At 34.9% G+C, this 15,181-nt stretch overlaps 1 protein-coding gene and 1 long non-coding RNA gene across 2 annotated transcripts; one reads left to right on the top strand and one right to left on the bottom strand.

Moving 5' to 3' along the window:
• Positions 1–315: 315 nt before the first annotated feature.
• tgfbr2l (transforming growth factor beta receptor-like) lies at positions 316–14,702 on the bottom strand. The gene is made up of 7 exons (XM_051907009.1): positions 14,494–14,702; positions 9,809–9,959; positions 8,297–8,499; positions 6,235–7,067; positions 4,691–4,832; positions 4,480–4,607; positions 316–2,798 (listed from the first exon to the last, which is right to left on the bottom strand). The coding sequence occupies exons 1-7, from the start codon at positions 14,549–14,551 to the stop codon at positions 2,523–2,525; spliced, it is 1,791 nt and encodes a 596-aa protein (XP_051762969.1). The 5' UTR covers positions 14,552–14,702; the 3' UTR covers positions 316–2,522.
• On the top strand, positions 12,626–14,517 carry LOC127519365 (uncharacterized). Its single transcript, XR_007931795.1, has 3 exons — positions 12,626–13,535; positions 13,737–13,790; positions 14,375–14,517. It is a non-coding gene; the product is annotated as an uncharacterized LOC127519365 (long non-coding RNA).
• Positions 14,703–15,181: the final 479 nt, after the last annotated feature.

Below are 15,181 nucleotides of genomic sequence, written 5' to 3'. Positions count from 1 at the left end.
AATGCGCATTGTAGATTAATATTTTGTAAATAAAGTGATAAATTGTGTTTTTGTTTTTTTTTGTTGTTTTTTTTTGCGCAAACAAAGCACTTGCGTCACTTCATTCACTCCATGTGAAACCACTGGAGTCATATGGAGTACTTTAATGATGACTTTACTACCTTTCTGGGGCTTGAAAGTGGTAGTTGCATAGGCTGTCAATGGAAGGTCAGAAAGCTGTAAGATTTCATCAAAAATATCTTAATTTGTGTTCTGAAGATGAATAAATGTCTTATGGGTTTGGAACGACATGAGGGTGAGTAATTAATGACAGAATTTTCATTTTTGGGTGAGCTAACCCTTTAATTATTGGAATATTTTGTTCTTCATAAACATTGATATTTTTTCACATTGCAGGACCATTTAAAATAATCCAGGGAAGGCAAATCTGGGGAAGCCCTTTTCTGCCTTAGAGTACAAAAATAATAAAGGTAATTGTGACACATTTGTCACTATTTTACATAATGTAGCTTTATATCTTACAATTGCAACTTAATATCTTTTATAATTGTCAATGCAACCTTATTTCTCTTAATTGCAACTTTATTTCTTGCGATTGCGACTTTATATCTAATTTTGATTTATCATGTCACAGTGTGACTTAATATCTCAGAATGAGACTATTTCATATTTTAAACTTTCTCACAATTACCAGTTTTGTTGTTTTTAGAGGCAGAAAAAGGTTTCCATACAAAACAGTGATTACAAATGTAGAAAAACGTACTGCACCTAAAATATAGTTTCCCTTTTATACTGTTTTACTGTACACTACCATTCAAAGGTTTGGGGTCAGAAAGATTTTTTTATTTTTAAGAAAGAAAGAAAAAGAAAGAGACTTTTATTCAGCAAGGATGCATTAAATTTATCAAATGACAGTAAAGACTTTACATTGTTACAAAACTATATTTATTTCAAATATTGATTCTTTCTATTCATCAAAGAATCCTGAAAAAAATGTGTCCCGATTTCCACAAAAATAATAAGCAGGACAACCATTTTCAACATTGATAATACGAAATGTTTCTTGCTCACCCAATCAGCATATTAAAATGATTTCTCAAGGATCATGTGACACTAAAGATATTTCACAATTACTTTTTTACTGCATTTTTGATCAAATAAATGCAGCCTTGGAGAGCATAAGAGGTTATTTTAAAAACATCAATATACATCACTGACCTCAGACTTTTGAATTGTAGTGTAAAAAATGTAACCCCAAAAATGCTGGTTAAAAAGTCTATGGACACGTTGTACATATACATTTTATGTAGTGATTACTGCACAGCTGTGAAGCCAGTTCACACTAGGAATGGGCAAAATGACTCAACACATCTTTGTTTGCTTCATCTTCAGTAATGGAAAAAGCATAACAGGTTGCCATATGCTCATGTTGACATTCGCACAGAAAGTATTTATCTCCATTAGTTCTTTTTCCAGTGTGCAATCTGGTATGAATTTTCCCTGTCCCTCAAAGTAGCTCTGTAGAATTTTGGGTGAACCTCAGATTGCTTTAAAAAGTTTTGCTGGAGTGTAAGTGCAGGCTGTTTAGAAACTAGACAAGTCAGTGTCATGCTTTTCTCTTTGTCTGAGACCCGAGCTCATTGATGTAACTCAAATCGTTAGCTTATTGAATCCTGTTTACCATCAGAAGCGAGTCTGATGAATCTTTTAAAAGTTCCTTTTGTTCTTTTAATTAGGATAAGCTAATTGATTATCAAAGTCTAGAATGAACAGGATGTTCCTTAACTTCTGAAGTAGGACATTGATAATCCCAGATAAAAAGCCTTCATGTAGTTATTTAATTAAAATAATCAGGTCAGTGGTTAAAAAGGGTCAGTGCAAAAAAACTCATTCAGAGCAAAGGAACATCAGATTCAAATCACATTTTGAAGCTATTCTAAAATTAGTTGAAAGGAATACAACCCTATGTGAGCAATAAAATGAAATGGTCTTTTTATGTCTAAAAACAGAAGTTATATTGCTGGTGTATCGTCTTTTTGAGTCGTAATTTCAGCTGCAGGTCTGCGGTTAATCAAATTGAAGTCCCCCAAAACCGAGTTTATGGGAAAATCACGTGGTTTTCATAAGTGAGTGAGTCAGAAAGGGCAATGGAAAATTTTAAATCAGAAAATTATGTGTGGTAAACATTTTTGGAAAAACATTTTAGTAAGAATGGCGCACTTTTCAACTCTCTGCCACGTACCCTTAACTTCTCTACCCTTAACTTCTCCACCTGCAATAGCTTTTTTTTTTGTTTTGTTTTTTTGTTTTCTTTTTAGTTGCTTTAAGGCACAAAGAAGCCTTTAGAAAGTTTCATCTCGGCTACATCCTTTACAACATTGTACAAGAAAATAAGGATATTTTAGAATGGAAACCCTCTTTTGTCCGTCAATTTAGATTAGCGTTTAAAGAAAAACGGAGACCAGCTCCACATAATGAATCAATATGCATTACAAGAACAAGTCTTGATTTTTCCAGGCAGGTCACATTTGACTCGGTTGCCTGGAAACTGAGAGCTGCGTGTCAGCTGTAACATGCGGACTGATGCCAGTGCTGTGGTCCGTGCAGGGAGGAAGGGAGGGGAGGGATGGGGTTTGGTCTTCTGTTGATGGCAATATGGGTGTGTGGGAGCAGATGGAGTTCTCCAGCTCTTCCTGTGCCAGAGTGTTAAAGCGCTCCACCACACAGTGTGCCGTCAGACGAGCCTCCGGGTCTTGATCCCAGCACTCTGTTATAGTCGCACACAAGAGCTGCATGCCCTAAAACACCAGGCAGAAATTTGCGATTATGAAGAGAAATGTCAGTAACACCTTCTATACACACACACACACGCACACTTTAATATATTAATGTAAACACATAAAATGTTATATATATATATATATATATATATATATATATATATATATATCACACACACACACACACAACCGGAATTCTGGAAAGTTAGGACGTTTTTTAAATTTGAATAAAGTGAAAACTAAAAGACTTTCAAATCACATGAGCCAATATTTTATTCACAATAGAACATAGATAACAAATGTTTAAACTGAGAAATGTTACAATTTTATGCACAAAATGAGCTCATTCCAAATTTGATGCCTGCTACAGGTCTCAAAAAAGTTAACATGGGGGCAACAAATGGCTGAAAAAGCAAGAAATTTTGAAAGATTTAGCTGGGAGAACATTAGCAACTAATTAAGTTAATTGATATCAGGTCTGTAACGTGATTAGTTCTAAAAGCGATGTCTTAGAGAGGCAGAGGCTCTCCAATCTGTGAAAGAGTGCTTAAAAAGATTGTGGAATACTTTAAAAACAAATTTCCTCAACGTCAAATTGCAAAGGCTTTGCAGATCTCATCATCTACAGTGCATAACATCATCAAAAGTTTCAGAGAAACTGTGTGCAAGGGACAAGGCCGAAGACCTTTATTGGATGCCTGTGGTCTTCGGCCCTCAGACGACACTGCATCACTCATCGGCATGATTGTGTCAACACAATCCGCCGTGCCATCTGCAGATGCCAACTAAAGCTCTATCATGCAAAAAGAAGCCATATGTGAACATGGTCCAGAAGCGCCGTTGTGTCCTGTGGGCCAAGGCTCATTTAAAATGGACTGTTTCAAAATGGAAAAGTGTTCTATGGTCAGACGAGTCCAAAATTTGACATTCTTGTTGGAAATCATGGACGCTGTGTCCTCCTAAAGAGGAGGGAGACCTTCCAGCGTGTTATCAGCGTTCAGTTCAAAAGCCAGCATCTCTGATGGTATGGGGGTGCATACAGTATGGGCAGCTTGCATGTTTTGGAAGGCACTATGAATGCCGAAAGGTATATAAAGGTTTTAGAGCAACATTTAAACAAAAAATATGTCAAAGACAACCACAAACTCTTCAGGAGCTGGAAACCTATATCAGGCAAGAATGGGACCAAATTCCAACACCAAAACTCCAGAAACTCATAACCTAGATGCCCAGATGTCTTCAAACTGTTTTGAAAAGAAGAGGAGATGCTACATCATGGTAAACATGCCCCCGTCCCAACTATTTTGAGACCTGTAGCAGGCATCAAATTTGAAATGAGCTCATTTTGTGCATAAAATTGTACAATTTCTCAGTTTAAACATTTATGTTATTTATGTTCTATTGTGAATAAAATATTGTCTCATGTGATTTGAAAGTCTTTTAGTTTTCATTCTATTTAAATTCGGGTTGTGTGTGTGTGTGTGTGTGTGTATATATATATATATATATGTATAGATGTGCACATTAAAAAAATGTATTAAACATATATTTTAGTATTTTAAGTGTGTAAATTATCATATATTTTAATATTATTGCATTTTATGAATAATATTGCATTATATGCATTTTTTTTCACAATATATTTGATGTAAATGTTTTTATCAGTTTCATCAGCATCCTGTTATAATTGTGTACCCACTGGATGCGTCGTCCAGCTCGCTGGAATATCTGGTCGCCCTCTGTCTCTTAACACCAGGTCTCTCATGCTGTCTACACAAGGTTGCTCACACACCTTGGAGCCAAATGGGGGTTCGTAACTCTTTACCTCTGTTGAAAATAAAACAAATATACTTTAATTTTTATAGTATGTATTTCACTTCAAGAAAATATCTATCGAGAGTTTTACTTGCCTCCTATGACGTCACACCTAGAGATCATTTCCCACAGCACCAGGGCCATGGAGTAGATATCAATCTGTTTGAAGGACTCCAAGTCCTCTAGATTCACCCTGGACTCCAGAACTTCAGGGGCCATATAGCGTGCTGTCCCCACCTACAGGACATGGACCATGTGATTTAAATCGGACAACTTTGCCAAATTTAATTACCAATGGTTTCATGTGATTACATCTGTGACCTTAACAAATCAACCACAGAGCTTTTAGGTTACACTCAAATAGCTTGAAGAAATGATCACCATGCCCACAGCAGTTCTGCCCACTCAGATGATACATTTAGAAATGATTCGGTTTGGAATGGATGTTTTCTTTGTGTATAATGGATGCAACATTTGAAGGCTGTGGCTCTGTTCTGATACCTAGAAAGCTGCCTATAGAGGCATTATATGTATGTTTTTGGTGATTATGTTGTCTTCTAGCATTCCTCATTTTGACCAAATCCCAGGCGCCATTTATCAGACGTAGTTGCTGCCAATGTCCAGCCATCTAAATCGTCCCAAATTTTAAGATTATCGGAGTCAATATCCTCATGGGCAGTGCCTCCATCATGTAACACGGTTGCACTTCGGGTGACCCAAGTTTGAGTCCTGGCTCTGGGACCTTTCCCAATCCTGTCCCTTTCTCTCTCCCACTTTGCTTCCTTTCTGTTCTCTATACTATCCTATCTAAATAAAGGCAAAAACAGAAAAAAAATCCAAGATGGTGGATAAAGCTAAATAAATGTTGATTATAAATATACACTACTGTTCAAAAGTTTGGGTTCAGTCAGATTGTTTTAAAGAAATTACTCTGATACGTTTATTCAGTAGGATGCATTAAATTGATAAAAAGTGACAAGACATTTATAATATTAAGAAAGATTTCTTGTTCAAATAAATTCTGTTCTTCTAAACTTTTAGCTCATCAAATAATCCTGAAAAAAAAAAAAAATTATCACGGTAGCACAACTGTTTTCAACATTGATAATAATAAGAAATGTTTCTTTAGCACCATAATCAGCATATTAGAATGACTTCTGAAGGATCATGGAAGAAGACTGGAGTAATGATGCTGAAAATTCAGCTTTGCCATCACAAATAAAAATATATTTTGTATTAAATTGTAATAATATATCACAATATTACTGTTTTTAGTAATGGTGAGCTTGATCAGAATAAGAGACCAAAACATAAAACATTTTAAAAACATAAAAAAATCTTACTGACCCCAGATTTTGAAATGGTAGTGTACTTGTTTACATTCGGTACCATAAAGTATTGATAATAAAAAATTTACTATTTTACCCAATATGTTTGTGTGCTGCATATATGCATATCAAATTATCATGTCATTGGCTTACCAACAAAAAATATGTAGAGTGTTACAAATATCTCTCTTTTGAGGTTTAATTTCATTTAAGATGCTGCCTTAGAAGGCAACTGCCTATGTAGGCAGCAGACACCACGGCAGCTCACTAGGTTTTTAATCAGAACCAATATTTTATCCTTAAGTTCCTACCTGTCCGCTGTTGGCAAAATCATCAACGGTGAGGGAGAGGTCGAGTCGCAGAGCCAGTCCGAAATCACAGAGTGCACACTCGCTGTGGTTCTTCAACACAATGTTGCTGCTCTTCAGATCTCTATGGGCGATGGGCACTTTTGGTGTGCCGCAGGGCGTTGTGTCACTGTGCAGGTGCGCCAGGCCTCTCGCTATAGAGCCTGCCAGTGAACACAGCTCGGTCCATGTGAGGATGTGGCCAGCTAGAAAGTCCTGAAGGTTGCCCATGTTGTAATAGGCCATGATGAGCCAGTATTGCCTCTGGGAGGCAGGAGCAGTACCACCCCGCTCCTCAGCCGTCAGGAACTGCACCACATTTTCATGTTTTAAGTTGGCATCAGAGAATATTGCTCTTTCGTTACACCATGAGGAATACTCCACCGCCGGGAAGATCTTCACAGCCACCGTTTCGTACTGCCCACCTTCATTATGACTGAGCCGTGCCCGCCATACCTCTGCGAAGCGCCCCTTACCCACCAAAACCTCCAGCTGAATGGGCAGCTGCTCTGTGTTGTGGTTTAGGTTATTGGCACAAGTCGATGATATTTCTGAATTGACGTCATCGCTGAGGGACGACAGCTTGCCACGGTAATCGCTGCCATTTACTTGGCCCTCGGCTGGATCCAGAGACTGGTAGTGTGTGCGTCGTGGTCCCCAGTCTTTGGGTTTCTTGCCAGGCTGACGTGTGCGGTACAAATAAAAAGCCATGGTGGCAATGACAGCTACCAGAAGGGGTGGAACCAAGCTTATGACTACTACTGGAATGACGTCTTTAGACTTCAGCTTTGAGAATCCTGGGAAAAAAAGGGATTGATTACATTAGCACACATGGGCTCTGTTCCCAACCCCATTGAAGTGCGTTGCTACAGTATATAGGCAGCTGCCTTTTAAGAGAGCATCCTGACTGAAATGCTACTTCATAAGTGGTTGATTTGGATGGTCAACAAAGGCGTTTGGGGCTCGACTCACAAATCGTTTTAATAGAGTTTGCTGTTAACATTTTGCTAAATTAATATTGTTCTAATAAGCTAAACAATACATAATACAAAAATACTATTTTAGTTATATTGTTTATAATTATATATTGATTATTTTTATCAATACTTTTCTGTACTGAAAGAAAAATGTTTAATAGTGCTATCAAATTGATTATATATATGTACACATACACACACACACACACATATATATATATATATATATATATATATATGTGTGTGCATGTATGTGTATATTTATATATATATATATATATATATATATATTTACAAACTTTTATGTTAGATGCGATTAATCGATTTGACAGCACTAATGTTAATAATCATTTTCTTTTTGTCTACCATCATGGAGGATTTTTTTTCACTGAGCTCATTGCAGTGGATTATGGGATTGACTTGGGATTATTGACATTAGTGCTGTCAAATCGATTAATTGTGATTAATCGCATCTAACATAAAAGTTTGTAAATATATATATGTACTCACACACACACACACACACACATATATATATATATATATATATATATATATATATATATATATTTGTGTGTGCATGTATGTGTGTGTATATATATATATATAAACTTTTATGTTAGATGCGATTAATCGCGATTAATCGATTTGACAGCACTAATGTTAATAATCATTTTCTTTTTGTCTACCATCATGGAGGATTTTTTTTTAACTGAGCTCATTGCAGTGGATTATGGGATTGACTTCTTTGCATATATATACATTTTATTTTTAACAGTGTTGAATAATGTGTGGGTGGTGGGCAAAAACTAATAAAACATTATATAAAAAATATATGATGCTTCCTTAGAATTTGGCCAAAGGTATCTTGCTAGGCACATTATCATAATAATGCACCTTTGATACCTTAATATGCTGCCCACATAGGAAGCTCAGTGGGTTTTGGAATAGAGCCATGGTTTTGGATTGCAAAGCAAAATGTTTTAACCAAAAAAGAGTTTTAGTAGTGTTGAAATATTCATTTGAATGTACTACTTTTCATAACGTACCATTGGCTCCTTTGTCGAAGACGAGTTTGTCGTTGCACTCGTGAACTCCGGTACAGCCGCAGATGAAGAGCAGGCCATCTTCAGAGGGCTGAGGTGTCATCAAACACTCTTTGGAGGAATAGTTTGCCAGCATTATGTTCTCCAGCATATCCTTCGGGTTATAACACAGCGTCCGCACGCTCATGCTCACATTATCCTTCTTCCTGTGAGAAAAAATGCCAGAAACATCATTTTAATTGATAAAAAAAGTGAGCAAGTTCTTCAAAAAGATATCTCCTGTTCCTGTGATGAAATTGAGAATGAAAATTAACCAGGGAATCCCTGCTCAGAGGTGCACTTTGTTCTTTATGCCAGAGTTTAAACTTTCATGAGAGTTATAAATGTGTTTGCTGTTTATCCTGCATTAGAGGAGTCTTTATTTGAGCCCTCAGAGAAGAGTCTCTTTTTTTTTTTTTTTACACACAGCTTGCTGCTACTGCAGTCACTCAAAGGTCATCTCAACCTGGCTTCTTCATATACTCAGAAGGGTGGAACTGGCTTAAAAGGAAATCTCTTGAAAAGGGACCCATATTACACTACAGATCCCAAGCGCTGTAAGGCAGCTAAATCCTTATTCAATGGGACCATTTTGAAACATACTGCTATTTCAGCACTAAACTTTTTAGAACATATTTCATCCAGAATACGGTAAAATTGTAGTTTCCAGCACAATTTATTTAGTAACAGTATTGCAGCAACACCGAAACTGAAGCGCAAAACAGAGTGTGATCAGTGTTGTCCATGTTACAGAACAAATGATTTGCTTCATTTCACGGAATCAAAAGTATGCAGCGCAACCAAAGTCTGTCTCCTCCTGAACTAAAGATTTGAATGGGTTGGCTCTTTTTACTGAATCAAACACATACTGCACAGCTTACAACTTTGACTGAGACAGTGAGACTTAAATTAGTGCAGGTACTGACTGTTCATATTACAAAGTGTATTTAAAGATGCACATTATGCATTAGTATTTTATAAAAATGAGTAATGTTACCACATTTTTTGTTTGTTTAGTATTGTTTTCTAGTACTGTATTTAGTACTAAACTGTCTAAAAAGACTCTAAAAAAAATGTTTGGGACAAGTATTGACAAACCCAACCGTTGGTTTTAAAAATTTAATTAAAAAATGTAAATAAACGGTTGGGTTTGTTCATATTTGACCCAAAAATGGATTGAAACAACACCATTTTTAGAGTGTATTATTGAAGTTATCTCATCATTTGCAAGACTTTCTCCGAAATGTTTATTCCTCAAAAGTACTAAAAACCATTAATGAAACCATTTTTATATTTAGTATAATATTTAGTATAATATTAATATTTAGTAATCATCTTGGTGTCTAATAATGTATTGCAGAGGCTATGCTGAGATTTTAAGCCATTCAATTGTGCCTTAGAAAACAGAGTTCATACTACCAAACTCAATTTTATGCACGTCACACATGCATACTTCAAATTTAGCTGTGGACTTACCATATCGCTACACACACTTCTTCAGTCAGAGTACAGTAAGAGGTCAGACTGCAGTTGCTCATGCAGACATTGTCTTCACATACAGGACTCGAGTGGTCACACCATTTACAGAGGTTGGTCTTTATGAGGGTGAAACTCTCCACCTGCAACACTGCAATAGGGACAGACAATAAGTTTTCATATATTACAAAAAAAATTGAAGATTTTGGACAGTTGACAAATAACATGAATATATAACATGGTAAAAATGTATATGTATAAATGTCTCTGTTTTTCTACGACCTTTTAGCTTATATATATATATATATATATATATATATATATATATACATACAGTCAAACCAAAAATTATTCAGACATTTTTATATTTTTGATATATTTTTACTAGTGGGTGCAGGACACTATAGTTCATTATGTAAGCGAGGATAGCAAAATAAAGTAAACTGTGGCATTTTATACCCAAAAATTCTTCATACAGTGGACTACCAGTAAAATTGATAAAAATTTGGAATCAAAAATTATTCAGACACTTTGACCTGACCATGTTTTGCATAAGTGTTATCTGACATAATTAAGATTAATTTTTTCTGACACAGAATAAATTTTGGTTTGACTGTATATATATATATATATATATATATATATATATATATATTTAAAAATATATGTTTATATAGTTTTTTTTATACATTTTTGTTTCAGTTTTAGTTATTTTAGTACAGTACGTCAAGTTAAAGTAAATGAAAATTAGAAATAAAATAAGTTTTATTTCAGTTAATGTAATGTTATGTTCTTTTTATATAGTTACTATATTAATTAGTAAGTTAATGTAATAATTGTATGATCATCATCATACATTAAAACATTAAGCCAAAACTCGAAAAAACTGAAATTCATAAAAAAATAGACGATGGCCTTGGGACTCTCAAAGAACAATTATTTATTGCCTAAGAGCACAAATAACTAAGGTGTGCAGTAAAAGCAGTCAAAACTGTCTAATAATGATGAAACTGATTGCAATGCAAAGTTATAAGAATGAAAGCTGTAATGACAGCTGCAATCAAGACAGCATTTAAGAGCAAATCTTTGAGCTACGTGACCCATCTGGAGTTCATAAATCTCTAATTGGATTTGGATGAATGTAGTATATGGCCTGGTGTGTGTATTTGGTTTGGTGCACATATCACTGAAAGCATGTGTATTCATGAGAGTGTCAGGAGTTCCTGTGGTTAAGTGGGATAAGCCTGAATTCCTTCCCACGCACACTGTCTCCTCTGTCCTGATACTACCACATCACGACAATATTAATTGTTTATTAAAAGCAGATGAGGGGTGGGAGCTGTTTCGCTGAAGGAGTGCAGCGACCTTACAGTAAACAGTATTAAAAGAAAGAGCAGAGATATTTAACACAGACTTCCAGATGTCCGCTGATGCCAACCATCAAAATATACAACAGAGAGAGAGGGAGAGAGAGCTCTTGCATTAAGGAGTGAGGGACATGAAGGGAGAAAGAGACAACAGGGGAAAAAAAACTTAGGGGTAAGCACAAAAGCCCCCCTTCTATAAACTTTAAAGTAATTAAACTCTGCAGCAACTGCTCCAGAAATAAATTGAAGCCAGAAGCGCTCATACTGGCCAAGTTTGAAGCTCAACCCCTCAGTGCTTATGGGAAAACCAATGGCTGCGTGCTTACAAGAGATGCTGGCCTGCAATTATTTGGTTTGCACTCAAGCAAGTTAGTTCCCTATTTGTAATTCAAGTATGATAATGAATATATGTAATAATATGTAATATATTAGTGTGTGTAAATACTCAGTATAGCAGTTTTCTGTAATAAAATTATACTGGTATTAAAATGGTAAATAGTAAAATAATATTTTGAAAGCCTAAATATATTTCAAGTCAACTCTCTCTCTCTCTCTCTCTCTCTCTCTCTCTCCCTCTCTCTCAAGAAACATTTATTATTATTATCAATGTTGAAAACAGTTGTGTACAATTTTTTCAGAATTTGATGAATAGAAATTTCAAAAGAACAGAATTTATCTGAAATAGAAAGTTTTTGTAACATTATCACTACCGTTCAAAAGTTTTGGGTCACTAAGAGGTTTTTTTTTTTGGAAAGAAATTAAAAAAATTAATACTTTTATTCAGCAAGGATGCATTAAATTGATCAAGTATAGACATTTATAATGTTGCAAAAGCTTTATATTTCAGATAAATGCTGTTCTTTTGAACTTTCTATTCATCAAATAATCCTGAAAAAAATTGTACACAACTGTTTTCAACATTGATAATAATAATAAATGTTTCTTGAGCACCAAATCAGCATTTCAGAATGATTTCTGAAGGATCATGTGACACTGAAGACTGGAGTAATGATGCTGAAAATTCAGCTTTGACATCACATAAATAAATTTCAAATAGAAAACAGTTATTTCAAATTGTATTTCACAACATTACTGTTTTTGCTGTATTTTAGATCAAATAAATAAAGCCTTGGTGAGCAGAAGAGGCTTCTTTTAGAAACATTAAAAAATCTTATTGTTAAAAAGTTTTGACTATACACATTTACATTTATTATATTGTAATATATATTTTATATTTATACATATTTCACAAAAATAATTTTTAAATAATAAAACAATAGATCTGCTGTTCAAAATAAAACGAATAACTGACTTATACATCTAAAAATGAATATATATATATATATATATATATATATATATATATATATATATATATATATATATATATATATATATATGTGTGTGTATTCCTCCTATATTCCTTTGCATGCCATAAAGCATTTTCAGGGGCCCCAGTATGCAGTAATCAAACTATCCCACTGGGTGGCAGATTTCCAAGTTTTTCCAATTCCTCTTAAACTCAGCTTGATCCCTGAAAGCATTTCCTGATATTAAATGAATAACAGTACAGTGAAAGCAGCACTGGCATAACTGTCGCATTCATGACAAACAGATGTCTTCACAAGTTGCTGTTTTAATGTTGACTGTGGCTCCCATACACTCCATGAGTGCCGTTTCAATGTTAAGGAGTGTGAAGAGCCTGTCCCCATAACTCACTGATAAGAGACGCAATCTCCCGTCATTGCCAGTGAAATGTTCTGTTATCTCATGCCAAGTAATAAGAATCAACCATTTATCATCATTCAAAACAAGATGCCTCTCCTCCACGGGTACCATGCAAACCCATGCCTACTAAGAACAACTTCTTGGACTCAAGGCAAACAAAGGAGAAAAAGAAGGTCTGTGTCCACTGAGAGGTCACTGGGGTTGGGTTAGGCCCTGTCAGCATTGTACCCTCTGTTTAAGTCATTACAATATTGCCATTGTGGGCAATCATGATGACAAAGCAGAGCAGCATCAAGGGATCTAGATGCATGTCTTTGTATTTTTATGTACAGTCTCTCTGTGCGGTCACATTCGCACACACTGACACTACTGGCCTTTCCATATTTCCCAGATTTTTCTTAGAGTCATTTCAGACAACAGATGGGTTATGATGATAAGTGAGACTGAGAAGTGATAGTTTTCTTCTCTCCGCCCACATGGTAATATTTCATAATTGTTGTTGTAAGTGGAGCTACTCTATACACACCCAAACCGTTTAAGGAGGCCCCTAAGATCATTTGGATTCTCAAGACTTGGTTTGCCTGTTGGAACTTTCCTAGCATCGTGTTGTTTTCATGCGGTCACAGTGCATGGTATCTTTTATGCTCTTTGTAGAGATTCTGTTTTTAATTAAAAGCATATTTTTGTACAATTTCACAACACAATCATGTATGCAGATCTCTTATAGTAGCCTATATTTTTGCATCTACTGTTCTGAAAATAAATAGACTGGTGTCAAACTGATTTTTATACAGTAATGACTCTTAGATGGAAACTTTTCTTTAAAAACACAGAAAATATGGTGGACGTAGTTATATATTTTGGACCTCTCTTCATCACCTCAGGAGGTACGTTCTAGCTTTTTTATTTACAATATAGATATGGTCATAATTTATATATATATATAAATCACTGTATATATAAATATATACAAGGATTAATTGGGTATTCATATTTAATATTAATATTTATTCCAGAATACCAGATTATACAATTATTTTCCTCACTTAAAATTCTAATTTATTTAATAAAAAAATCTTTCATAAAAATCTACATTTATTCATTCATTTCTTATAGCACTAATGTATCAATCAGACCTTTAGCTATAAGAAATATGTGGCAATCAGGAGGCAAAATCACTATGGATGATGCTTCAGCAATTCAATCAAACTATAAAACTGTATAACCTATTATTCAAGTCAATCAAACTTGAACTTTAATATGATTTACTGCATTTGCTGTAGGCTATTTCAGCAAACCAAAATAATTGCTTTTCATGGAAGTCATTTTAATTGTATATTTTAAACAGACTTTAAACTTTTAACCAAGATATTTAAAACCAGTTTATGGTAATCCATAGACTATCTATTTACAGTGGTGTGATTTTGTTTCTGTGGTGTAATGAAGTTTTTTTTTTACTTAATTTATATAGCCTATTAGATATTATCTTGAGTGTCAAAGAAGTTTTGCACACAAACTCAAAGACAAAGCTCTGATGCGTGGAGCCTCCAGACAATGAAAGCAGATCGAGAGAAGTGAAGATCTACTCACGACAGAAACACAGAAGAACAGATGTTTGAGCCCACAAACTGCAGCCTCCGCGACCCATAATGCCTCACAATCCGAAGATCCCAAAGTGTTGAAGCGAGTCCGTTATTTTCTTTATCTGCTCGTGTCAAAGACACAGATCAGCTCATCTGTAAGAGAGTTCTGGATTGTATGTGTGTGTGTGACTGAGTTCCGTGTAGGCGGATCCAGATGTTTTTAATCCAGATGTGAGTGAGAACGGATCCGCCCAGGAACTCACATTTATCAATGCACGATTCACAATATACAGAGGAAGCAATGAACTACAGTCCAGCTTGTAGTGAAAAGCACAAAATCTCCAATCTATCAGCAATCTACGTTCTTTCTTTCTTTCTTTCTTTCTTTCTTTCTTTCTAATAATAGCCTAATAATAATAATAGGTCTAATTCCATAGGCTATAGGCTAGGCAATTCCACAAAAATATATCATACAAAACTGTCAGATTCCACACTTTTGTTGTGACGCTACAACTCTTCAAAATGTAAATATTCACATATAACTGAAATCATCTTAATGAAGTTTTTGGCTACATTTTGCTGCACATCCATTCATCGGCCAAACCTACGATTTTTTTTTTCATTAATTCTGTAAACTAATCTTAATAATTTCAACAAAAGAAAGAATTTTATAGAATATTTATACTATTTTATGA

This window comes from Ctenopharyngodon idella, chromosome 9 (genome assembly GCF_019924925.1).
Source record: "Ctenopharyngodon idella isolate HZGC_01 chromosome 9, HZGC01, whole genome shotgun sequence".
Taxonomy (NCBI): Eukaryota; Metazoa; Chordata; class Actinopteri; order Cypriniformes; family Xenocyprididae; genus Ctenopharyngodon; species Ctenopharyngodon idella.
The sequence above is the reverse complement of the archived record's forward strand: the minus strand, read 5'-3'. Positions and strand labels throughout refer to the sequence as shown.

What these genes read in the sequence shown, in the direction of transcription:
- tgfbr2l (XM_051907009.1), bottom strand. Translation starts at nt 14,551, where the DNA reads ATGGGTCGCGGAGGCTGCAGTTTGTGGGCTCAAACATCTGTTCTTCTG. An exon ending in TGTTCTTCTGTGTTTCTGTC is followed by an intron (nt 9,960 to 14,493) that starts GTGAGTAGATCT and finishes TCCCTATTGCAG; the next exon opens with TGTTGCAGGTGGAGAGTTTC. An exon ending in CGAGCTGGACGACGCATCCA is followed by an intron (nt 2,799 to 4,479) that starts GTGGGTACACAA and finishes CTGGTGTTTTAG; the next exon opens with GGCATGCAGCTCTTGTGTGC.